The following is a 25,533-nucleotide window of genomic DNA, read 5'->3' on the forward strand; positions in this document are numbered from 1 at the left end:
CCGCCCCCGGCCCTCGCTTCTACTATGTTGTCACGCCCGGCGCCCTGTCGGGCAGTCCCGCTATTGTACTCGGGCGGCCATGGCGGGGTTGGCAGGCAGGTTTGCCAGGCGCTGGTGCTCTGGGCTTCTCGGCAGGTACGTGCTGAGCCGGGCCCAGGGCCGCCCTTGGACGCCGCGTCCTTGCGGGAGCTCGCGGCCTGTCTCCGCCTCCTGCCGCCGCGGGTCGCAGCGGGCCGCGCGGGCTGGCCGGGGAGCGTGACGTCAGGCGGCCGCCTCGGCTCGCCGTCCTCGGGGCCCGAAGGAGGTCTGGCCCGCCAAGGCCGGTTCCGCCCCGCCGGCCGCTGCCGGGCTCGGAGGCGCCGCCTGCCGGGTCGGGCGTTCCAGAGGAGCGCCCCGCATTCCGGGGGGTGACCTGGGTGCTTCGCGGAGGACGTCCTCCGGGTGACTCCTGGTGGGGCGCGCGGCGGCCCACGTGAGGCCGGACCCGGGGCGCACAGGCGACGGGGAGACCGCGGGACGCGCCATCCGCCTACGTGGAGAGGCACGTTCCCGGTTTATGTATTAAACGGTCGTGCTTTTAATTGTTTTTAAAACTCGATTTTAAAATAAATACGTTTGTATCGTATTTTGTGGGAAAAAAATGCACATTTCGGCCTTTAAGGACATTTAAAATTTTCCGTTCGTTTTCTACTTGAAACTTTCCAGCTGCCAGATTCGTGTAGGATTCAGTTTTTCCTTTTTAGGGGGAAAAAAAATGATTCAGTTATTTAATATAAAACGTGTCCTTTAGTCGCTAAATCTTTTGTGACCCAATGGATTATAGCCCTCCAGGCTCTCTGTCCTTGGATTCTCCAGGCAAGAATACTGGAGTGGTTTGCCATTTCCTCCTCCAGGGAATCTTCCCCACCCAGGGATCAAACCTGGGTCTCCCTCATTGCAGGCAGATTCTTTACCACTGAGGCACCAGGGAAGCCTAATGTAAAACCAGAAGGCTAATTTTACTGAATGGCATTAATTCAAAGTTTGGTCTCAGTCTTTGAAAATTACATTATTGCAGAGGAGGTGATACATTTGTTATGTTTGGGATTTATTCATAACTTATTTTAATCATCTTGGATGCGAGTCATTGCTGTAAACATCCATTGTTTGTTTATGACCTCACTGCTGTGCTGTGATGCTTTTCCCTTCCCGCTGCTTATAGTGTGTGCTTAAAAAGGACTTAGCCACGCTTGCTGTCCCCACTCTGCTGCTGGCTCTTTAGACTGCTGGAGGTGAGGACTGAGCGTGTCTGCTCAGTGAGTGTCACAGCCTAGCATCCAGGCCAAGTAGATTCCCCCAGGTAGGTCCTCCACCTCTCTTAAGAAAGAAGCGCTATCTGCAACACCAACCAGTTTTCCTTCTGAAAACCTACCTTCCTTCTCCTCTCCTGTTATCTGTGTGTGTGCTGGGACTCAGGTGTTTGCTGAGCAGAGTTAGGCATTGACCTGATAAAAGATTATACTTTGTTAATCAGTGACTACATCATTGAGCAAAAGGCTCTTGTGCCCTTGGAGCAGAAGACCAAGTTCCAGCAGCAGGAGCTGGCAGCAAAGTACGGATTTATTGCAGGACTCCAAGGGGGTGGGAGAAGGAGCCACAGAAACCCCCTCAGGGGTTTTTTGGGGGGAAGGGGGGAGAGCAGAGAAGCTGAAGTTAATTATCCTCTGTTGACAGTAATCATTGGATGTCTCTGGTTTATGACTCTCTGGCCAGGTGGTCCGTGGCTTGGAGGTCTGTGGGCTTATGCTGCTCTGGAGAAATAGCCTGAGTTTGCATGTTTCAAGGGCTGTTTAGAACGGCAGTTTTAGTGCAAGAATGATAGTATCGGCAGCAGCAGTTTTAGTCGTCTGACTGGTTTCATAGTGCTCAGTTCGCCCAGCATTGAGGTCAGAGGGGACGAGAAAGGGGACGGAATTTGGGGCATAAGAACGACTCACCAAGTCGGTAAGGAAATTTGGTCCTAGAGGGACGCAGGTTCAGCTGCAGAGGCTGCGTCTGGATCTTGGGATGCTGAGTTCCTCCTGGACACTTTACCCGGTGGTCTCGGTGTCCTTATTTTGTCTGTGGGGTGCGTGTGCACTTGGTCGTGTCCGACTCTTTGTGACCCCATTGGTTGTGGCCCTCCAGGCTCCTCTGTCCATGGGGTTCTCTGGGCAATAATACTGGAGTGGGTTGCCGTTATACTCAGAGGTTGAGATTGTCAAGTGTTTTATTTGACATGGGTCCGTGCCGGGAATTATAATCATTTCACAAGCCAGAAGTATACAGGATAGTGTCTCTTAATAAGCCAGTAAAGAGTTTTGACTTTGCCATCCAAGAGCTGGGCTTCACTTGTGGCTGGCTCAGCTGGTAAAATAATCCACCTACAATGCAGAAGACCTGGGTTCAATCCGTGGGTTGGGAAGACCCCCTGGAGAAGGGAAAGGCCACCCACTTCAGTATTGTGGCCTGAAGAATTCCATGGACTATACAGTCCATGGGGTCGCAGTCAGACATGACTGAGCAACTTTCACTTTTCCGAGAGATAATGGCCAGCTGCCAGCCTCAAAATAAAAGTCTCTTGATGCTGGAGCAGTTTGCCTGGGTGGCCAGACAGGCGGATTCCACGTTTAGCTTTTGCCACTGCTGATAAGAGTGCCCCAAGGTCTTGGAGAGTTATTTAGATCAGCAGAGGGGAGCTTTACCCAGGCTGAAACTCTCAGATCATCCCCACAAACTCGGCATTTACAGTCTGAATGTCCCTTCCCCGCAGTTGCTTCAGCGGTTTTGTCTGTTTGTTTTTAGCTGTACCGGCTCTTGCAGCCTGTGGGATCTAGTTCCCTGACTAGGGATCAGACCCAGGCTCCCTCCATTGGGAGCACAGCATCTTAGCCATGGGACCACCAGGGAGGTCCCTCATAAAACAACTGTGCTTCTAAAAAGAACATTTTTTTGCTCTTTGCCACCATCAAGTGGGTTAAAACAACTTCAGTTGCACAGGAGGCTTGGCAGCTCTCAGATCCTGCCTGGCGCTCCTGCCCCCCACCTCCTCCCAGGCCTCTTATTTACTTCCTGCCTCTGACAACGTTACCGGGCTCCCTGGCTTCTGGCTGCTTTTATCTCTGAGGGCCTTCCTTACCGAAGTTAGCTTCTGTCTGGATTTCTTATCCAGGGACCAGTTTGGAAACCACTAACCACTGGCTGAGGCAAGTGCAAGGCAAATATTGCTGGAGAAACGTAGCATTTCGGTGTGGAGGAGTTGGAAACAGTTAGGAACCCGCCTGCCGGTTTGCAGCCCCCTGCAGGTCCCAGCCCTTGGGTTACACGTGCTCGGCCCCGCCATGCTAGCCAGCCAGAAGGACTTTAACAACGCGGTGAGCCAGGTGAAGCTCCTGAAGGAGGATCCGGGCAATGAGGTGAAGCTGAAACTCTACGCACTCTACAAGCAGGTGAGCACCGCAGGTGTTTGGGAGAGAAGCATCTTGAGCACAGGGGTCCTCAGATAGACACGCTGTCTGTTGCTCTGAGAAGACAGCCTGAGTGCGTTGCTGGCTTTCCTCTAAAGAGTGTATGCGTGAGAGTTTATTGGATAAGATTCAGAGCACTGTTAAGGCAAACAGTCACTCCTTAGGATCACTGCGGAGTAAAAGAGACTTCAGAGATACAGCAACCAGAACGACAAGGCACGGCCAGCCGGCAGCGTGGCCTTGAGACAGCTGGGAAACTTGAATAGGGATCGAGTATTAGATGACACCTAGGAACTATTCTTAATAGCATCATGGTTATATAAGAAAAATTGATTTTTTTTTTTTAGGAGTGCATACTTAGTACATGGAGTGAAAAATGGTGTGATGTTTGCCATTCTCTAAAAAAATTAAGCATAAACGGAAAAGGATGGTTGAAGCAAATATAGCAAAAATGAGAGTTAATTGAATTTGCGGGCTGAATATTGGGAGTTCATTATAATATTCTACTCTTACATATATTTGAAAATCTTTATAAAAACATTTCAAAACTTGAGTTTTCAGTTACAGTGTCTGAAAACTATCCAGAAAGTCAGACCCTCTGGGCTCCTGTGTCCTCTTTTCCTCTGTGATCCCTGTGAGCCCCTCTTACTTTGATACTAGTGTGTATATTAAAGAATTTAACCTTGCCCCACAAGGTTCTGACCCTTGCCCTTGGCTTCTGGGAGGTAATTTCTAAGCCCTTGAAATGCCAAGCAGGATAGACCGAGTCTTTGTTTGCCTGGAGAGTCTAAGGATGGGATTTAGAGGGGACTGGCCCCCCAGGTAGAGTTGGAGCGGAGGCTGCAGTTACAGAGAATCACTCAGAAGTGGCAGAGCCCCAAGGAAAACTCTGAACACCAAGGAGGCTTGGATGAGCTTCCCTGGTGGCAGGACGCTGTGTGTGCATCACGCGGCAGCTGGGACTGGGAAAGTACACAGTCCTGACTCTGCAGTGGCCGCTGGGGGCGGGTCACACTCATCTCTCCTTTACTCCACCGCTGTGCTCCTTCCTTGCTGATCTGAGTCCCGTCTTTTCCCTGCCTCCCCTCACCCCCACCCCCCACCCCCCCACTGCAATGACTGGTAACCGGGAGGACGAGAGTGTGTCCTGTGAGCCATCCTCCGGGTCATTGCCCAGAGTCAGCACTTCCAGGAGCCCCTGGTCTCACACCCATGTGTCACAGGTGGGGGGCAGTCTTATGGCCCGTGTTGCCTCTAGCATCCCCGATGGCTAACTCTTGAGAAATAAGTCTTTTTCTTCGGACCATCTTAGCCTCCTTTACTGTCTTCGTCTTTCAAAGCCTCTCTCTTATTTTCTCTTTTAGCTAGAAATATGACAATTAAAAGCATGGTTATTAAATGGAGTTTTAAGTTGCCATTTCTGAAAAGAATAGTGCATATATATTTTTTAATCTCAAAACACTCACTGCACCTCCCCCTCCCCAACTGCATGTCCTTCAGTTAGGTGTCCTAAGGGCCAGTGGCTCTGGTGCCCACCCCTGCCCCCGCCCCCCTCTGGGGCAGCTCTGTTGCTCTTACTTACTGGACATCCACCACCACAGATTTGTGAGGAACTGGTGGGGAGTGGTACCTTTGAATGAGCTTTCAGGATACACCGTGTTTTCTAAGTGTTTGTTGGCTAGTTTCCTTTAAAGACTGCTTGAACCATCGATACAAACCTAATGAACGATTAGTTTTTTGAAAGCAGTTCCCCAAACCCTGATCTTGCATTATGTTCATACGGAGGCAATTATAACTTTAGGGACTGATAACCCATAATAGCCTATTTTGGCTCTCCAGTCTTTTTTCTCCTGTTTGAGAGGGCAGGAGAGAGGAGAGTTCAGATCAGTCTCTGCCTTGTGAAGCTGCCTGGGAGAGGAGGCACCATCATGCCAGTGTGCATTGCATGGATCTCAGCTGTTTAAGGCCCAGTTTGCATGTGCGTTTGACCAGTAATTGCCCCTCTCCTTTCATAGGCCACTGAAGGACCTTGTAACGTGCCCAAACCAGGTATGCTGGACTTTATCAATAAGACCAAATGGGATGCATGGAACGCTCTTGGCAGTCTGTCCAAGGTACATGGACTCCCATCCTGCTTTTATTTCACTTACTGTGCTCCTAAGGGAGGTGGGTGTTTCTCCCTATTAAGACATAAAGATGAGCCCTCTGGGGATAGAGGTCCCTATATCCAACCAGGACCTTCATTGCCATCAGGTGTACTGAGTAGGACAGGAAGTGTCTCAAAATGCTTGTTCATTAACTGGGCTGAAATCACCATCTCTCTTTAGGAAGCTGCCCGACAGAACTACGTGGACTTGGTGTCCAGGCTGAGTGCTTCCTCTGAGTCCCCCAGCCCAGAGGCCCCTGCAGCAGACAGGAAGCAACCGGAAAGCGATAGCCTGGTGGTGACCTCCGAAGACGGCATCACCACCATCAGGTTGAACCGTCCAGCCAAAAAAAATGCTCTCACCACTCAGGTAACGCCATCTGCCCCGGGAGTCCGTCCTGCTTGTCTTGTCTCCTGTTTCACTCAAAAACCGTAGGGTATCAGCATCCTTTTTGGTTCTGTAAATACAGCCGAGGTAAGCGTTTGGCACTTTGCAAAGAGCGGGCTTGCAGACGGACGTGGAGAGGACCCACTGGGTAGGAATGATCATTTTCAGCTTTCTCCTTTCCTCTCTCCCCTCTTTCACGCAGATGTATCATGACATCATAGCTGCACTTCAGGCTGCAAGCAAGGATGAGTCAGCGATAACTGTTTTAACAGGTAAGACATTTCCTTGGATTTCTTAATTAGATTTCTGTTTGGGGGCAGGGGAGGATGTTCTCCTAGAAAAGAAATTGAGTAAATAAGCTCTATTATCTTTTCTAGTGCTGAGATACCCTAATTCTTAAATATATAAACAATATGGTAAGACATAGGATTGATACCTTTATCATGTAAAAAGCAGGTACAATTTGGTAAGAAAAGTGCTAAACCTGTTAGATAAATTGGTGAGTAAAATGAATAGACAGTTTGTATGAGAAAGTCTTGGCATCAAAGAAACAAGGAAAATGCAACCAGATTAATAAGTAAGAACACAAATAAAAATGATGAGATACCAGTTTATATTAATGCTTATCTGAATTAGCAAACTTTTATACTATACTGAATTTTGAGAAGGTCATGGTAGAATAAATGCCCTTTGCTGACAGCAGCAGAAATGACTTTAAAAAGTGTTAGGTACCTTTTAAAAAGACAGCATTTGACAGTATGTAAAATGCTCACATACTTTGACACAGGAATCTCCCAAAACATTCTAAATACTCTAAATAACCATAATAAACCATATGCTAGAACATCCTGTAGACTCTGTATTGCAAAAGCATTAAAAAGTGTAACTGTAGAGAGTCACCGTATAGAAAAATGTTTACGAAATAAAACATTAGCAATTATATCAGCACTGTGATAATTATTGGAAAATATGGATGCTGATGGGCCTGGGCTGATGAGAACTTGATGATTGAACTTGGTAGGGGCTTTGCATGTGTATAGCGGTGAAGGCTAAGGTTCTGGACGCAGATCAACTTGAGTTTAAATCCCAGCTTCACTTCTTACTACTTGTGGGTGAATTCTGCTTCCTAAGTGGAGAAGACAGTGTCTTCCTAACCCTACAGAGTGGTCAAGATAGTGACCTGAGGCAGGGCAGGGCAGGGCTCACACCGCACTTGGGAGGCAGGAGCCACCGCTGCGTGTTGGCATGGCAGAAGCAGGAGTCATTTTATTTTATTTATCTTTTCTTTTGGCTGCACCATGCAGCTTGTGGGATCTTAGTTCCCCAATCAGGGACTGAACTCCCGTCCTTGTCAGTGAAGAGTCCTAACCACTGGATCACCAGGGAATCTCCAGGAGTGATTTTAATTTTCATTGAAATTTGTAAAATATATAATATCAGAGCACTTTTAGTTTAAAAAAAAAAAGAGAGAGAGAGGTGAGGAGAAAGATCCCTAACAGCTAATGAGAAAGAGTGAAGTGGGGAAGACGCAAAGACGCTCTGGCATCCCCTGTGTATGCCTAGGAGCAGGATCCCCTGTGTATGCCTAGGAGCAGGAAGGCAACGGGGACAGTCCAGAGGCAGCGCTAGCTGCTTATAGGAGAGGAACAGTTTCTGACTTTTTAGTTAACATTTTTTAAACTGAATGTACAATGCAGGCGCATCATTTTTTAAAAACCCAAAGACTGAAATGCACATAACTAAACTAAAACCCCAGGCCTGCATCCTAAAACACCTCAGCTTTTCTCGAGCCTTCTAGAAACTGCCTGTGTATGTGTGTGATTCTCCCTACCGCTCCTTTTGTAAACAGAAGAGGAAGCACATAATACACACACACTATACCTACCTTTCTGTCCTAACTGCTGTCCTGAAAATTTGTTCTCAGTCAGCACCTGCACATCTAAGTTTTCCTCTGCAGGACTGCAAAGTATGAAAGTTTCAGGACTCCATAATTTGTTTCATTATTCCTCTGTCAGTGAACAGGTAGGTTGTACTTAGTCTTTTGCTATTAAAATCATGCTGCAAGGAATATCCTCAGGCATACATCTTTCAGTAAATATGCAAAGATATCCATGTTGTAAAAGTGAAACTGCTGAATTTCATATTAGCTGGTCATAACGGCTAACGTTTGTATCATACTTCCTGTTTGCCGAGCATTGGGCTAAGCATTTTAATTTGTTTGGTAGCTTTCTTAATTCTTAACTCTTCTAAGCTTTCTTGCAATAACCCTATGATATTAGGCCCTATTATTACTAGTATTTTACAAGTAAGAAAACGGAAAGATTAAGTGCTGATAAATAGTGCTTGTTCTCTGGGCTTCCCAGGCGGCGCTAGTGGTGAAGAAGCTGCCTGCCAGTGCAAGAGACATAAGAGGTGCGGGTTTGACCCCTGGATTAGGAAGATCCCCTGAAGGAGGGCATGGCAACCCACTCCAGTATTCCTGCCTGGAGACTCTCCATACACAGAGGAGCCTATACAGTCAAAAGTGTCACAACGAGTCAGACGTGACTTAGCGCACATGCTTGTTCTATAGTTATTTTCTATATACCCTTCACTTTTGGTTTCTTACTTACTCTTTTTATCTCAGCGTTGTAATAATAGGTCCTTCAGTTTTCAGAAAGGATTTTGTTTTGCATTTCTGTTATCAATTCCTGGCTTATAATCAGAGATGATCAGTTTTTCTAATTTTTTTTTAGAATCTGTTAAAATTTCATGTATACTAGATATATATTGAAATCTCTACCTTGAAGATTAAGAAGCAAAAAAATGGCCAATTGTTTTATATCATCCACAAACACTTAAAAAGTAACTTCAGGGACATCCTTGGTGGCCCAGTCACTCCCTGCTCCCTATGCAAGGGACACAGATTTGATCCGTGGTCAGGGAAACTAACATCCCATATGCCACACAGCCTGGCCAAGTAATAACAATAAGTATTTAAATTTTTAAAAAATTTTAAGAATTAAAAGTAAATTCACTCTTGATTATTAAGGTGTAGAGTTATAATTATGTCGATTAGACTTGCCTTTCTAATTCATGTCATATAGATTCCGTAAATTCTGCTTTCCCTTCTAACTTATCTGTCTTGGACTGAGAAGAGCAAGCTGAAGGCAACTGTTACTTTGTGATGGTGCCTCTCTGGGCCCATCGAGCGCCGGGTGACCCGCCCCAGAGCCTCACACGCGCTGTCAGCTCCGGAGAACACCCCCGCCCTGCGCCCGTACCCGCCCCCGCCTCCCCGAGCCCCCAGATGAGATCAGAGCCCCCCGCCTGCTCTCGCGTCCCTTCGTGGCCCAGCCGCGTTGCCTGCGTTTGTCAGCGTGTCCTTAATGCAGCGTCTGGTCAGCCAGGGCGGGCACCCCCGCGGGTTCACGGTGCTCTCGCAGAGCGCGGCGCCGAGCCTGGCGCCCAGGAGGTGCCGGAGCGGCGGGTGCCTGAGTGGCGCGCCCATGGCTTGTGTTCGCAGGCAGCGGGGACTACTACTGCAGCGGGAACGACCTGACCAACTTCACGCATCTGCCCGCCGGCGGGCTGGAGGAGATGGCCAGGAGCGCGGCCGCCCTCCTGAGGTGAGGGGCCGGCTGACCCGGGGGCTCGCCCGGTTCCTCAGGGGGTCTGAGCTTGCAGAAAAGAGAAACACTGGTGGCCTGTGGTCGGCGGTGACTTCCGACAAGCGTACTTGTCCGGCCGCCGTCAGGAAGGGCGTCTGGTTCCTCGCGGTGACTCCCGTTCCCCTGAGCGCTCCTCACGGGAGGGCCCGGCAGCCAGCTCCCGGCGCGCTCTCAGTTCTCCGCGTCGAGGCAGCGGCGGTCACGACTCAGCGACAGCGCCGCCGCCGCCGCACCGAGGCGGAGGAGCCGAGCGCCGTCTCCCGGGCTGCGGGAGGCCTCGCTGCCGGGACCGCTGCGCCCAGGGGGCTGGAGGCGGGCCCTGCTGCCCAGCCGCCTCTGATGCCCGGCGCTCTGCTGCCCAGCACGCCGGGACCGCGCGGCCCGTGCTGACTCCGAGTCGGCCGCTGACTCACGGCCCTGACTGAAGGCCCAGGACGCAGGATGTGGACCGAGGCCGGCCCCGGGGTCCCTGCAGGCACCCCTCCAGTGCCCCGCAGACGGGGCCCGGGTGACTCGCGGGCTGCAGGCCGGGGAGGTGCCGGGAGCTGGAAACGTCTCCAGCCCGCCCAGAGAAGCGCGTTCCGGACCCCGGTCCTGCTTGGACCTCGGTGACGCTGCTTGGGAACAGCTCAACACGCCTGTCTATTTGCGTGTCTGCAGGGATTTCGTCAACTGTTTCATAGACTTCCCGAAGCCTCTGGTGGCCGTGGTGAATGGTCCGGCCGTGGGGATCTCCGTCACCATCCTCGGGCTGTTTGACGTCGTTTACGCGACCGACCGGGTAAGTCCGCGGGCAGAAGCGAGTGATGTCAGGCTGGGGAAGACACGCTCCTCCAAACGCTGCTTTGGCGTTGCCGGTAGTAAACAGGGCATGTGGTCGGGGTTAGACGGGATGAAAGTTACATTTTCCCCAAAGAATTAGTCTGCCTTGACATGCTGTATTCTTCCTTCACTCTTAACCTGAATTTTCCTAAACACCAGTGTCGTCATGAACATTGTCCCAGCCCTTTTGGTTCTGTTTATTCTCAGCCTATGACACAAGAGTTATTCAACTTTGCTCTAAAATAGTCAGGAGACCTTCAGACTTGCAAGCATGGGTTAAAAAAAAAAAAAAAAAGCAGCTTTGAAGGTTATGCAAGTGAGTTATTTGATCTTTTTTTTTTTTCAGTGTAAATGAACCCTGGAATCTAGAAATCTAGACTAAGAAAGGACTTTCAGGCAGTATCTACCTTCACCCCCCCCCACCCCGCCCTTAGCAGATAAGAAAACCGAAGCTCAGAGAAGTTACTGCCTCATGCTCACCATTGAATTATACAGATTTTCACTTCAGTTCCTACTATAGTAGTAATGTATGTCATAGTAGAAAATAAAAATTTGGAAAATATGGAAAAGTACAAAGAAAACAGTTGATTTAAAAATCACTCCTTGGGACTTGCCTAGTGGTCCAGTGGCTAAGACTCCACACTCCCAATGCAGGGGGCCCAGGTCCACCCCTGGTCAGGGAATTGGACCCCACGTGCCAACCAAGAGTTTGCATGCCACAGCTAAAGACCCCTCGTGCCACAGTGCAGAGCCTGCGTGCCACCACTAAACCCGCCGTGGCCAGGTAGATAAATGCTAAATATTTTTAAAAAGTAAAATCACTCCTCTCCCCACTCGGAGATAAGCAGCGCTAACACTTGGGTTATTTAGCTTACCTAATTTAACAAGTCCCCGACACTGGAACCCTAGCATGCCTAGTTCTTTTCCTTATAAACAAAGATGATGTGATAAACATTTATCTTAGCACCTTGACCCTAGAACTTCTCCTGTAGAACTAATAACCACCTCTTAGGGTTATCAGAGTCTTAGAGTGACTCTTGCTTTTGTGGCAATGAAATTTGCTGATGTACACATATCCTTGCAGGGAACAGTTGGTTTTTGCTGCTGAAGAGATGCCTGGTTTTGTTGGAGGTACCTTCTCCAGTAACAGGGCCATTTATAAGGGTCCTTTACTCCCATCATTGACTGGATTCCTTTCAATCCGATTGGGCATATTGTCAGATCTAATACTTATTAATAATTTCCCCGTAAAAATAGCAAGTGTAATTCTAGACGCTTGGCCACCTAACCTTTGTAGGTAGAACTTTCTGCCCAAAGGCAGAACTTCACAGTCTTCAGTCCCATTCTGTGTGTTAAATGACCCATCCGTTGATCTGCTTTGAGCAGGGTAAGAGCAGAAGTTCCTGACCTGAAGTTGGTGGTCTCTTTCTGTAGGACTTGAAAGCCAAATAGTGTCATATTTGCATCTTACTCCCCCACTAGATTCCAAATGATTGTCATGAGCATCATCTTGATAAAGATTCCTAAGACTCCGTCTTACGATACAACTTAAATTAAAATTGAAATCAGAGGGAAATGTGTGTGTATTATATATGCTGACAGATTGGGCCCACAGTAAGATATTTGACAGATAGTGACCACCACTAAGATTTCACCCAACTGAATTAAATCAAGATTCAATTTCAAATCAGAGAAAGACACAGAAGAAAGAAGCTGTGGAGAGAAATTGATTTTATAGGATCTGTTCATTCCTGGCTTCTTGAATGTATACCATATTAAATGTGGGTTAACATTTAACCCGTATAACCAATTATTCTTTATTATGGGCAGTAGGTCATGCCTGCCTATTAGCATCTCCGTCAGCAAACAGCACCTTTCTCCTTTGAGCTCATGAAAAGGTGGAAGTCATAACAATAGTAGATAATTGAGTGGTCAGTCCACAGGAGACACTCTGCTGATGCCCATTACACATATTCAGTAAGCACCCACAGTAATGGCCCCGTGAGGCAGGGGCTCTCATCCCCATTTCACAGATGAGAAAACCATGGCACAGAGGTCAAGAAGCTCCAGGGTCACCAGGCAGCCTGACGCCAGTGTCTGACCGTCTCTGCCTCTATTGCTCTTGTTTCTGAAGTTCACTCAGTGTTGCTTATAATGATGTTTGTAAGTAAGTAAATGTTGCAGAGCTTTAGCTTTCCATGGACCTGTTTGTGACACTTTCCAAGGTTGGCTCCTTTGTTTTTTGATTATGTTCCTTCTCAGCACATTTTCTCCAAAAGGCTTTCTTTTGGGGGCAAAAGAGAAGGCAGGTGCCTTTAATTACTGTTTTCCGTATACTTTTATTATTTTGATTTGTATGTGTCGCACATCATATGTTTTTATCTTTTAACAGTATTCCTTGAAAAAACCTCAACATGTCTGATTATGGAAAAATGAAGTCTAAATATGCTGTTTACAGAATTGTCAATTATAAGTTAATTTCCTAAGAACTTTTCGTTCATCAAGAAACACAAAAATATTTCTGACATCTAGGAAAACACAGAAAACACAGTTATTGTAGTTGAATAACTGACTGACTCTGTAGCCTAAATAACCAATATTAAAGTAGTTTTGGGTATTTAAAGCCAATCAGAAACCTCTGGGGCAAAATCAAGACAATTGAGAAAACAATAGAGGCTAACCTTGCTAGTATAGTTTTAAAAATGAATCAGTGAGGTGATGGATCAACAATGTAATACAGAAACGCAAGCTGGAGAGGAATAATACGGCTCACAGAAAAGAAAGTGTAAATGGCTCTTAAAAATATGAGAAAGACACCATTAAGAAAAGGATTTGTAAACAGAACATGTAACAAACTCTTACAGCTCAATAATAAAAAGATAACCAAGCCAACTTAAAAACAGTGGACAGAGAATTGCAAGTTACTTCACCAAAGGAGACACTAAATGGCTGATAAACATGTGAAAAGATGCTCAGCATCATTAGCCGTCATTGTTTAGTTGCTCAGTCATGGGTGACGCTTTTGTGACCCCGTGGACTGTAGCCCACCAGGCTCCTGTGTCCATGGGATTTCCCAGGCAAGGACACTGGAGTGGGTTGCCCTTTCCACTTCCAGGGGATCTTCCCGACCCAGGGATCGAACCCAGGTCTTCTGCATTGTAGGTGGATTCTTTACCGTGGAGCCACCAAGGGATTAAAACCACACCAAGACACCATGATACACCTATGAGACCGGGTAAAATTGAAAAGACTGATGATGACAAGGTTTAGGGAGAACTTGGAGCATTTGGAACATACACCGCTGGTGGCATTGCTAAATGGTGCAGCCTCTCTGAAAATAGTCTGGCAACTTCTTAGAGAGTTAAACCACACATTTACCACACAGCTCAGCAATTGCAAGCCTGGGTATTTACCCAGGAGAGTTGAAAATAGACATTCATCATAAGCTTACAGTATCCAGAATACTGGAAATGCCACAGTGGCTTCAACTGGTGAATGGATAAATGAATTCTGATATACCCATCCAATGGAATACCGCTCAGAAATAAGAAGGAACAAAATCCTGGTACATGAGACAGCAACGTGGAGACTCAGGAGCCTTCTGCTAAGGACAGAGGCCTGAAAAAGGAGAAGTGGGTACAGGATGTATGATTCCATTTATACACATGTGAGAAAGGGCAAAACTGTAGGAACAGAGCCCAGATCGGTGGTGGCTCAGGGATGAGAGGAACAGGCTGCCTGCGGGAGGGCACGAGGAAACAGGCTGTGCGCTCAGTCGCGGCTGATTCCGTGACCTCGTGGACTGTGGCCCTCCAGGCTCCGCTGTCCACGGGATTCTCCAGGCAAGAACACTGGAGTGGGTTGCCATTCCCTTCTCCAGGGGATCTTCCCAACCCAGGGATCGAGCCTTTGTCTCTTATGTCTCCTGCAGGCAAGTTTGTTACCACCACGGGCAATAGAAATATTCTATATCTTGACTATGGTAGTGGCTACATAACTGTATATATTTGTTTAAAACTCATCAAACTGTGTATGTCCAGAGAGTCAATTTGTGTGTGTAGGGCACACTTTGAAGACATTGTGGGTCCACTTCAAGAGCACCAGGATAAAGCAAATATCACCATAAAGTGAGTCAAAGGAATGTTTTGATTTCCCAGTGCTTTGAGAAGTTACATTTACATTATAGTGTAGTCTGTTGAGTGTGCAAATAGCATTGTGTCTAAAAAACCATGAGCTATTTTTAAATGTTTTAAAAACATTTTAATTTAAAAATAGCACTGTTGGGAAAATGGCATGGACAGCCCTGCTTGATACGGAGCTGCCACAAGCCTTCAATTTATTCTTTAAAAAAAGAGAAAAGCAGTGTCTGTGAAGCACAGTAAAGCAAAAGCTTAGTGCAGTGAGGTCTGCCTGTGTAACACGATAAAGTGCTTCAGTTAAGTACCGTAAGGAGGACATAAACAGATGGTGATGTTTCTGAAATCACATGTGAAAAGATGATTTTCTTTTCTCTTTTTCTTTTCTCTCCAAAAAGGCAAGCTTTCACACCCCGTTCAGTCACCTGGGCCAGAGTCCGGAAGGCTGTTCCTCTTACACTTTCCCCAAGATAATGGGCTCAAGCAAGGTAGGTCTCGGAAGCCTTAAAAATAAACGTTAGAAAGTCTCTCCACTCCGAAAGCGTCCCGTACCCCCTGTTCTTTCCCTTGATAATAGGGATGACACAGAAGCACATGATCTGCCCCGCAGATCCGAGAGTTTTAAAGAGAGGAGCCGGGCCGTGGGGAGGGTCTCGCATGGAGGGGGTTGGCGCTCAGTCCGCAGCTCTGCAGACCGCGGGTCACACTGAGCTGCATGCCCCTGCGCCCGGAGCCGTCCTGGCCTCTCCAGCCTTCTCTCCAGCCTGCTCGGGGCAGGGCGGGCACCCAGGGGCCTGTGGCCACTCCGGCCTGTCCCTGCGGCGGCGGAAGCCTCAGTGCCCGCCGCTGTCTGTGTGCAGGACCCCACCGGGGTGGGAGGGGCTTGGCAGACATCCTCCAAGGTCTGAGAGAGGAGTGAGGATGGAGCCTTTGCCTGTTGCTGTCAGATTTCCATGGGAAAAAAATTGTTTTTTTTTTTTTAAGTTTTTTTTTTGGCCATGCCGCATGGCTTGCAGGATCTCAGTTTCCCGAGCAGGGATTGAACCTGGGCCACAACAGAGAAAACCCAGAACCCTAACCACTAGGCCACTGAGGAAGCCCCCTTTTAAATCTCTTTCTTTTGACACATTCCCTGAAGTGTTACACAGATTTGAACTTGAAAAGTCGGGCAGACCCAACTCGAAGGCTTAGAGCATTTGGCTGTGGAACAGTCTTTGAAGAAAAATGGCAAACACAGAGAAAGGTACCCTCTCAGTGACCCCAGTTCTGTTAGAATCTGAACGTTAGTCTTCATCACGTTCCTCCAGTGAATTAGAGCTCACCTGACTCCCCAGACCACTGTGTGAATTTCCAGGGAAGGGAATTGACCGTTGCTGTTTCTAAAAGCTGGTTGTCGTCCTCTATGACCATGAGTTTTCATTTCTTGTTGTGGTTGTGTGTTGTGTACGAAACGGGAAATCATAGCTGCCATTTGTCATAGACCCAATATCTGGCATTTCTGGTCTAGGTCCCAGCTCTTACCTGCCCAACATAGACACACAAGAGAAGCCGCAAACTCCACAAGCCTTCTCGAAAGCCTGGCGGTCTCAGCACACAGCCTGCACAGCATTGCCTGTGGGGCCATCAATTTCTCCCTTAATGAGAAATACTGGCGATCTCAAAGACCGAAGGAAGTGGCCGCATGTCTGCTGAGAGCAGCTCACTCTGAGTTACTGAGCCTTTCTTCACTGAAGTCACGTCCTAACCTTGCTTTTCATTCCAGGCAGCAGAGATGCTCCTTTTTGGGAAGAAGTTAACGGCCCAGGAAGCATGTGCCCAAGGACTCGTTACCGAAGTTTTTCCCGACGGCACTTTTCAGAAGGAAGTGTGGGCCAGGCTGAAAGCATATTCAAAGCTGCCCCCAAATGTTAGTATTCGGGACCCTTTTGTTTGTTTGTTTGTTTTACTTGCAAGAACCATTTGCCTTAAATAAGCAATTTAAAAAAAACAAGACACCTTCGCTTGCTCTGAGCACATGTAAATCTGATGTTAAAAGTAACCATAATAACGTTAGAAATACTGACTTTTTACGAAACTTTCCAAATGGCCGTTCCACTTCTGGGCTGTGGCGGCAGAGGGGCAGTTCTTCCTGGGCATGACTTTGAGGAGGCTGTTCGGCCGCCTCTGCTGGGACTTCTGGCCTTGAGCCCAGGTGAGCAGGCAGATCGGTGAGCTTCCCAGGGACGCTTGTGCGTCCACACGTGCCCGCTGCTGAGCGACTCTCGTCCTTGCTGCTCAGAACGCAGTCCTGGAGCCAGAAGTGTGCGGTCACAGGGCCCGCCCCACCCCTGCCAAGGTGACGTGTGCACACTCGAACATTCAAGAAGCCCTGTCTTCCTTACAAGGTATCACAGGATCAAAGGAACTACTGAGCCACACAATCATCAGAATTCTAGAATGATTCCAACTACTCTTAGAATACCTCTTCAGCTAACTGTTGGTTTTTGATTTTTCAGGCCATGAGAATTTCCAAGCAGATCATCAGAAACAGGGAGAAAGAAAAGTTGCACGCGGTCAACGCGGAAGAAAGCAGTGTCCTAAGGGAGAGGTGGCAGTCAGACGAATGCATGAATGCCATCGCAAGCTTCCTGTCCAGAAAGGCGAAGCTCTGATGGCCTGCGCGGCAGCCGGGCGCCTCCAGGGAAGCGCTGTACCGCTGCTCCCATGTGTCAGCCCCCGAGCCGAATAAAGCTCGCTGTGCCTTCTTTCAGTGCTTAAATACCACTTGCTGTGATTGTATTGTGCTGGAGCCTTGATGGGAAACAAATGATGTCAAACGCACTTGGGGAACTTCTGTGGGCTCTTGGTCGGGGGCAGCCTCAGCTCTCGAGACATGAACCGCTGCTGCCAGGCACACTGGAACATGCTGCCCGGCGCCCTGCTCTGGAACGCGCTCACCGCGTTGCAGGCCGAGACCATGTGTTTGAAAACCACCACGGCGCTCTGCCGTCCGCACAGCGTCACCGACTCGATTGGCCCGAACACCGACAACCTCTGTGTGACCGAGGCAAGGTCTTCGGTGGGTTGCATGTTCTTTTTCAGCCACCTGGCATCGGGGAGTGAGCAGAAAGGAGCAGGACTATCAGAGGGTCAGTTAGAATCTTAGCTTCATTCCACCCCTATCATCTGCCAAAAAGACACGGAGAATTAGACCATTTCCCAGGAACGTGATATTCCGAATCAGTGGTTATTTCCTCATGTATTGTCTCATCTTCATTCTCATTTAAGAGGGTCTCTTATAAAAAACACATCTGGAAGCTGCCTTCACTGTCCTTGTAATCTAATAAAAACACAACTTACGGGGTATAGTAAACCTGGTGCTGAGTGGAAACATGTATAGCTTGTACATGCTTACGTGAACAAGAAGGAAACTGGTGAAGTAGGAATAAAGGCAAGCCTCTGCCACTCGGGTTGTGCCCTGGGTCCCTGGCCGTGTTGGGGCGGGCTGGTGCTTCCTGACTTGTGCAGCATAAAAGCCCTGCAGCTCAGTGGCTGGGTCCCTAGGATCCCACTCCAGCCCTGCTAGGTGTCTGCTCCCCGACCTGGAATGCGGCGGCCCATGGGGATCCCACACGCCTGCTCCGCCTCTGAGCATGCCTACAGACCCTGGGTGCGGCAGGGGGTGAAAAGGCGGCTCATGTGTTTTATGCAGAGCAGAGCTTGTTTTCACACTCAACCACATATGCCAGAGACAACTTCAAGTCACTTTTTCACTAAGGCATCGGGTTCGTGGTCATCCTGTAACATCTCTAAACAGGCCTGCCCGGGACAAAGCTGGCCCCCACCTGACGACGATGGTTGACGTCGGAGGATCCTTCGTGTTTTTACCCCACAAGCGGCATGTCTTCCACCCTTGATTGGCGTTGTTGTTTTGCCTCCTTCTCCACAGGGGCATACTGCTTGGTTTGGGGGTCAGATTAATCTCTCTTGGAAACTGATGTCTTTCTAAGATCCTTTCTAAGCCAGAGAATTCAGAATTCTCACCTAGTAATAGAATAAATTAGTGTTAGTCGCTCAGCTGTCTCCAACTCTGCATCCCCCCTGGATTGTAGCCCGCCAGGCTCCTCCATCTGTGGAATTCTCCAGACAGGAATACTGGAATGGGTTGCCATTCCCTTCTCCAGGGGATCTCCTCAGTCCAGGGATTGAACCCAGGTTTCCTGCCCTACAGGCAGATTTTTTTTTTTTTTAGCCAGTAAACAACTTTGTCTTTTATTTGCCCGAGGCCAACTGTTGCAGGCACTGAGGCCCTAAGACTTCCAGAAGGGGTGGGGGGCAGGGTGGAGACCCGTCCTGCCTGCCAGGTGCTGTCTGCCCCATCCTGTTTCCTGCAGGAGATGGGAGAACAGATAAGTGTACCCTTGCGCCAGCAAGAATCTCCTCCATTTTGTGTGTCAGTCACTCAGTCGTGTCTGACTCTGCGACCCCATGGACTGTAGCCTACCAGGCTCCTCTGTCCAAGGGCTTCTTCAGGCAAGTGTACTGGAGTGGGTTGCCATTTCCTTCTCCAACCGGCAGACTCTTCACCATGTGAGCCCCCAGGGAAGCCCTGGTGCAGCGAGCATTAGAGTAACTCGGTGTTTCTTCCCGTCTCTGCTTGGGAAGAGTCACATGGCATTGGTTTGAGAATGGCTATTTGTGCCATTAATCCCTGGGTCGGGAAGATCCCCTGGAGATAGAAATGGCAATCCACTCCAGTATTCTTGCCTGGAAAATCCCATGTATGGAAGAGTCTGGTAGGCTACACTCCATGGGGTCGCAAAGAGTCGGACACGACTGAGTGACTTTCTTTGTTTCTTTAGCTCTGCCATTTCTTCATTCCAAAAATACCTGTGAGCAGCATTTAGACCTTAGCCTGGTCCTGGACATCTGAGAGATGCCCAGCAAGCAGAGAATGAAGGAATGCACAGGGCAGGCACTGAGGGTCGATGGTGTGATCTGTCTGTGATTCTCAAAGGTCAAGTGCTTCAGTGATAGTAACCACACACTGCCCTGACATCACACTCGCTGCTTCACACGGATGGCCCATAAGTCGCCCGTCGGCAGTGAGACAGAACTTGTGTCAGAAAGTGTTCCAGGACACCGCTTCCTTCCTTCATCAAAACCATCTCTACCCCCCCACCAAAAAAAAAGAGGGAGGGAGAAGGGAAGTCAGTTAAAATGCACGTTGTTTACTGACATAGCTGAGTTATCTTGCAGGGCAGGCTTTTTATCTCTTTGCCAACTGGTAACACTTTGAGAAGCAAAAGCCAGTTTGCAGGCCGTGCTCCGAGCATCTCTGCAACCCAGTCAGGTGCATGGAGAAGAGGCTGCCACACAGCGGCTGCAGCAAGAGGAGCTGAGCCTCAGGAGATTCAGGGCGGCCCTGCATCGGACTCGGAATTAGATCAGAGCTCATCCAGCCCCCGTTATTCCACAGGCTGTATCCCTGAAGGTCCTTCCTAGGCAGGGTAATTGGTAGAGACCCCCAGGAACACTGCCTCATGCAGACTAAGTGAACTAAATGGTATGATGACAGTGATCAGCTTCATCCTTAGAGGCCAATCACACCAAGTGACTCAAGAGCAGGCCTGAGTACGGAGCTCCCCGGTGAAGGCCAGGGTTCTCGCAGCGGGTCCTTAGCCCCATGACCACACAGCTGGGCCGCCCAGCCTCCCTCAGGCTCCCCCCGCCCCACAGCATGAGTGTAGGGTTTGCTTGGTTGTCAGGATTTCAAATATATGGATAATTCAGCGGACCGCAGCCTGCATGGCAGGAACGCTACCAACTGCTAAAGGTGTCCATACCTATTTGTGTCTACACTGGAAGGCTAGGAGAACAAAGTCCATAAATCAACATGTAACTGGAATATCATTGAGAAATCAAAACGGGAACCTCACATAAACGCTCACTGCATTTTCAATTTTAAAACTGAATTTTAATTACAAAAATTAAAGATGCATGGAAAGACGTTCATTAAAATAAAATCAAACAACTTAAGTATAGTGAGTGAAAGTCGCTCAGTCATGTCCGACTCTTTGCAACCCCATGGACTGTAGCCCGGCAGGCTCCTCTGTCCATGGGATTCTCCAGGCCAGAATACTGGAGTGGGTAGCCTTTCCCTTCTCCAAGGGGATCTTCCTAACTCAGGGATGGAACCCAGGTCTCCCAAGTCGCAGGCAGATTCTTTACTGTCTGAGCCACCAGGGAAGCAGTATGCTGCTGCTGCTGCCAAGTCACTTCAGTCGTGTTCGACTCTCTGCGACCCCATGGACTGCAGCCTACCGGGCTCCTCCGTCCATGGGAGTCTCCAGGCAAGAGTGCTGGAGTGGGCTGCCATCGCCTTCTCCAGGGAAGCAGTGTACACAGCGCAGAAAATTAATCAACAGAAACCTCAGAGCCAGGAGACCAGCAGGGGGCGCTCTCAGCCCTGTGTCCACAGCGGAGCCCAAACCGGGAGAAGAAAGACCCGCCCCTCCCTCCTCTCCCGCGGGACTCAGCCGGTTTGTTCACTCCGTTGGTTGCCCTGCGGATTCCTTTACCTTCCGTGAAAGCGTTCTCCTGTCCTTGCCCTGTGCTGACTTCCTTGTGGTTTGCTGATTTGCACTTCTCCGTGGATACCGAATAAACCCATCTTTGCTGGAGAGGTTCAAAGTCAACAACAGTCAAAGGAACCTCTTCCTTCCCGTCGTCGCTATCCTGCCACCGTCCCGAATTTGCTGTGTCTCCATCTAGAACCCTTTTCTAAACATTCATGTACATATTCCCATCTCTGAATTTACACTCTTCTTTTGGCAAAAATGGAATCGCTGTTATTAAAACTCTGCAGTGTGTTTTGTAGATGTTTTAATATCGACTTTTTTTTAACAGTATTTCGCAGTATGAAGGTGTCTGTTTAACCATTCTGTGGTTGAATGATAATAGGTTTTTTAGAACTTTTCACCTTTATAAAAGTGTTTCAGCACACACCTTTGCTCCTGCATCTGTGTGCAGGGCGGGCCAGTATTTCTCTAGGACTCTGAGTTGAAGGACACGCGTATCTAACAGGTTTTTAGCATGCGCTTTTTTCTGTTGTCTCAGTCTTGTCCTAAGCCCACACGGTCTGAAAAGCATCCAGTGGCGCCAGATATCCAACTATGAACAACAAACTTAACTATATAAGAAAAAGCTAAGCATTCTGTTAGGCACGTGAGGATTTCTTTAGGCAGAGGTGCTGTAGTTCTGGGGACTGTAGCGTCTCCTAAGCCCCAGTGTCCCCGGATGTGGCCTCACTTGGAAATACCCTGCAGATGTAGTTAAGATGAGGTCATACTGGAGCAGTGTGTGCGCTGTCACTCAGTCGTGTACGGCTCTGTTCGACCCCATGGACTGTATGCCACCAGGCTCCTCTGTCCATGGGGATTCTCCAGGCGAGACTCCTGGAGTGGGTTGCCATTTCCTACCCTGGGGGTTGAACCCGAGTCTCTTGCATCCCCTGCATTGGAAGGCGGGTTCTTTACTGCTAGGACCACCTGGGAAGCCCTGTTCTGGAGCAGAGCAGGTTCTTAATCCAATATGGGCTCCTTGTGGGAGGACAGACGCCTTCCTACACGCAGACAGTGGCCGCCCACGGAGAAGATGGATGTCACGTGTGCAGACGCACCTGTGGCAACGGAGGCAGAGTCGAGTGATGTATCTGCAAATCAAGGAACACCAAGGATTCCCAGCAAACTCAAGAAACCAGGAAGAGGCAAGAAAGAATCCTCTCCCAGCCGCTTCAGAGCCTGCTGACACCCTGGCTCTGGACTTGTAGCCTCCAGGCCGCGAGACCATACATTTGTCGCTTTAACCCCCCAGTCTGTGGGTCTACATCCTGGCAGTCCCAGGACACTCTGCTTACTCTTTACTGAGTTCAACTCATTCAGTAAGCCAGCAACATACATTTTAAACTTTGACAAAGACTTTCAGATTACCTTCAAAAAAGCCTGAAGCAATGAACATACCATCAGTTAGTTGTGAGGCTATTACTTTCCCCATGTGTTTATCATTATTGATCTTACAAAATTTGACCTCTCTGATGGCTTAAAAATATCTCCTCGATTTATCTTTTTAAATATATTTCTTTCTTTTCTTTGGCTGCACTGAGTCTCAGTTGCAGCAGGGAAGAGCTTGCATCTCTGTCGCTGAAGCGGGATCTTTAACTGCAGCCTGCAGACTCAGCTGTGGCATGTGGGATCGAGTTCCCCGACCAAGGGCTGAACCCAGGCCCCCCACACTGGGAGCTTGGAGTCTTAGCCACTGGACCACAGGGAAAACCCCTCGTTGGTTTTCTGTTACTTCCTTGATTACCAGAGTGTGTGAACACCTCTCATGTCTATTGGCGGTTTGCATTTCATCTTGTGAACTGCCAGTGTATAATGTCTGTCTATTCTGAGGCGCTTACACTTTTCTTGATTGTTACGTAATCTTTAATATAACTTGGATCTTGGGATTGATTCACAATACTGTACGTTCAGAAGACAAAATGCAGGAGACCCAGATTTGATTCCTGGGTTGGAAAGATCCCCTGGAGAAGGAAATGGCAACCCACTCCAATACTGTTGCCTGGAGAATCCCACAGACAGAGGAGCCTGGCAGGCTTCTGTCCATGGGGTCGCAAGAGTCGGACACGACTTAGCAACTAAGCCACCACCACCAGAAGACAACTCGCCAAATCAGCCATTGTGTTCTAAAATCAGCACCCCGATACCCGCCTTCCTACCCAGAACTTGTGTCTTCATCAGTGCGGCAGCTGCCACTTCACTCCTTAAGCCCCTGGGGGCCAGTGGCTGCCCTCTACCTCTGCCCTTCACCTGAGCTAAACAACATGGGAGGCAGACTCCACCCAACTCTGCAAATCAGTCCAGTTATCACCCTCCCTGGCGGATCCAGGAGGGGCAGCCACTCCACCTTGCAAAGCCTGTAAGGCCTGGGGGAAAACAGTGTTCTTCCAGGGCGGTGCAAGCCTGGAAATGGAAAGGAGGAGGGGTAGGAAACAGCCGAGGAATGAACTTCAAAGCCTGGCCTTTAACTGGGAAGATATCCCACTAAGCTTAAAACCAGATCTAGGACTGAACTTGTACATTCACTGGTATTTGTCACTTAGGCCCCTTCCCGTCTTTCCACAGATTCATAAAAGGCTAACTTAAGAGGAGCAGGAGGCGGCGCTGGGAAGGCCAGTGTGTAGGTGAACCGAGTGTGAGCTCTGAGCACGTGGCCCCACAGCACGAAGGGACGGACGCGGTCGAGGCCTCAGGCGTGAACCACACCTGCTCTGCAGGACTAGCTTAGCACTCGTGACTGCAGAGGGGCTTCCCGGGTGGCTTTAGTGGTAGAGAACCCGCCTGCAATGCAGTAGATGGTTCCATCCCTGGGTCGGGAGGATCCCCTGCAGGAGGGCATGGCAACCCACTCCAGCATTCTTGCTGGAGAATCCCACGGACAGGGGAGCCTGGCAGGCTACAGTCCATGGGGTCACAAAGAGTCGGACGTGACTGAAGCGACTTAGCACACACACACGCATGACTGCAGAAGGGGCGTGGGTACCACGGTAAAGGGCAGGCTTCCTAAAGAGCTGGCGCCCACCCTCTGCCCACATACATTTTTTCTTGTCCTCCTCACTCTTGCAGGAGTGGAGCAGCTCCATCAGATGATTGGGAAGCAGCTTGTGAAGGTTGGACAGAGTCTCAAAGGTGCGATGGAGAACCTCGGGGTGGCTGTAGTTTTTCGGGGTCTTAGGCTTCTCGAGGAGCGGGAGTTTCAGCTCCACTTGGCTGTTGCTGGCTGTCCCCATGATGACCCTCCGAGTTACGGAGAAGAGCGGAAGGAGAGCAGAGGCGGGGAGGCCCTGGCAGCGTCATCTCCAGGAAGGCACCATGGGGCCTCCTTTCTGCCCTCTGGCTGCTGAGCGTTCTGAGGGTCACAATAGCCCAGAGCTCAGCCTGGAACCCTGAGCGCCTCGCGCCTCCCAACCAGAGGAAGTTCGCCTTTCACGAATATCCAGGGTCTGACGGGGATTTTAGGCAGAAACCTGTTTCCTGTCCAGACATGGACGATACCTAAGGAAGGCAGGGTGCTTTCCTACAGGAGGGGGAGCTGGTGTGCGCACATCAGTGGTATGTTCCCATCCGGCCCCCAGTGGAAGGCGAGCACCTTGTGTGAATCTAATTAAGGATCTGCAGACCAACCCGGCCCCGGGGAGTGTGGCTACAGCAGCGAGGTCTCCAAGCAGAACCGGGGAAAGAGCGTCATTGTCCACGGCTGAGGACATGTCCAGATTAACCCAGGTAAGAAGCTCAGCTGCTGCTTATTTTCTTACCCAGACTAACACGAGGAGACAAAAGGAAGCAAACAAAAGATGCTCAGCTCCGGCTTTCCTAGAGAAGCCATTCTCCATCGTGGACCAAAAGCAGACGGAGGATCAAGCAGGCAAACAGCAAGGGCCTACTGTGCAGCACAGAGGACTGTACTCGGTGGCTTGCAATGACCTCTCAACAGAACGGAAAAGAATCTCAGAAAAGAATGCATATGTGTGCGTGTGTATGTGTGATGTGTGTATAACTGAATCACATTGATGTACACGTATGCTCCCCTGCCCATGGGATCCTCCAGGCAAGAATACTGGAGTGGGTTGCCTTGCCCTCCTCCAGGGGACCTTCCCGATCCAGGGATGGAACCCAAATCTCTTACGTCTTCTGCAGGTTCTTTGCCACAGTGCCATCTGGGGAAGCCCTTTAAAACTAATACAACATTGCAAATTACCTACACTTCAATAAAAATAAAGAAAGAAATAAAATAACAAAAGCAGACATACTAAATAATCTTAAACCACCACGCCTGACAGCACAGCCCCCAAGAAAGACAGAAGTTG

The 25,533-nt window shown here is 49.1% G+C and overlaps 1 protein-coding gene, 1 long non-coding RNA gene and 1 other non-coding gene across 5 annotated transcripts; 2 read left to right on the forward strand and 1 right to left on the reverse strand.

The window, feature by feature from the left end:
• On the forward strand, positions 1 to 17,385 carry ECI2 (enoyl-CoA delta isomerase 2). Of its 3 annotated transcripts, XM_019986109.2 has the most exons (11): positions 1,722 to 1,770; positions 3,191 to 3,224; positions 3,314 to 3,467; positions 5,501 to 5,599; positions 5,813 to 6,001; positions 6,222 to 6,291; positions 9,525 to 9,627; positions 10,330 to 10,450; positions 15,026 to 15,115; positions 16,390 to 16,533; positions 17,123 to 17,385. In XM_019986109.2, the coding sequence occupies exons 1-11, from the start codon at positions 1,737 to 1,739 to the stop codon at positions 17,276 to 17,278; spliced, it is 1,194 nt and encodes a 397-aa protein (XP_019841668.2). In that variant the 5' UTR covers positions 1,722 to 1,736; the 3' UTR covers positions 17,279 to 17,385. The 3 variants fall into 3 exon arrangements, with proteins under 3 accessions (XP_019841669.2, XP_019841671.2, XP_019841668.2); XM_019986110.2 differs by lacking the exons at positions 1,722 to 1,770; positions 3,191 to 3,224 and adding an exon at positions 1 to 135; XM_019986112.2 differs by lacking the exons at positions 1,722 to 1,770; positions 3,191 to 3,224 and adding an exon at positions 1,224 to 1,339.
• On the reverse strand, positions 5,596 to 24,558 carry LOC109576762 (uncharacterized). The gene is made up of 2 exons (XR_011563527.1): positions 24,264 to 24,558; positions 5,596 to 6,353 (listed from the first exon to the last, which is right to left on the reverse strand). It is a non-coding gene; the product is annotated as an uncharacterized protein (transcript).
• Positions 6,305 to 9,049, forward strand: LOC139179120 (uncharacterized). Its single transcript, XR_011563528.1, has 2 exons — positions 6,305 to 8,041; positions 8,383 to 9,049. It is a non-coding gene; the product is annotated as an uncharacterized lncRNA (long non-coding RNA).
• Positions 24,559 to 25,533: the final 975 nt, after the last annotated feature.

Source organism: Bos indicus, chromosome 23 (assembly GCF_029378745.1).
Source record: "Bos indicus isolate NIAB-ARS_2022 breed Sahiwal x Tharparkar chromosome 23, NIAB-ARS_B.indTharparkar_mat_pri_1.0, whole genome shotgun sequence".
NCBI lineage: Eukaryota > Metazoa > Chordata > Mammalia > Artiodactyla > Bovidae > Bos > Bos indicus.

What these genes read in the sequence shown, in the direction of transcription:
- ECI2 (XM_019986109.2), top strand. Translation starts at nt 1,737, where the DNA reads ATGACTCTCTGGCCAGGTGGTCCGTGGCTTGGAG. An exon ending in ACCACTAACCACTGGCTGAG is followed by an intron (nt 3,225 to 3,313) that starts GCAAGTGCAAGG and finishes GCCGGTTTGCAG; the next exon opens with CCCCCTGCAGGTCCCAGCCC. An exon ending in AAAATGCTCTCACCACTCAG is followed by an intron (nt 6,002 to 6,221) that starts GTAACGCCATCT and finishes TCTTTCACGCAG; the next exon opens with ATGTATCATGACATCATAGC.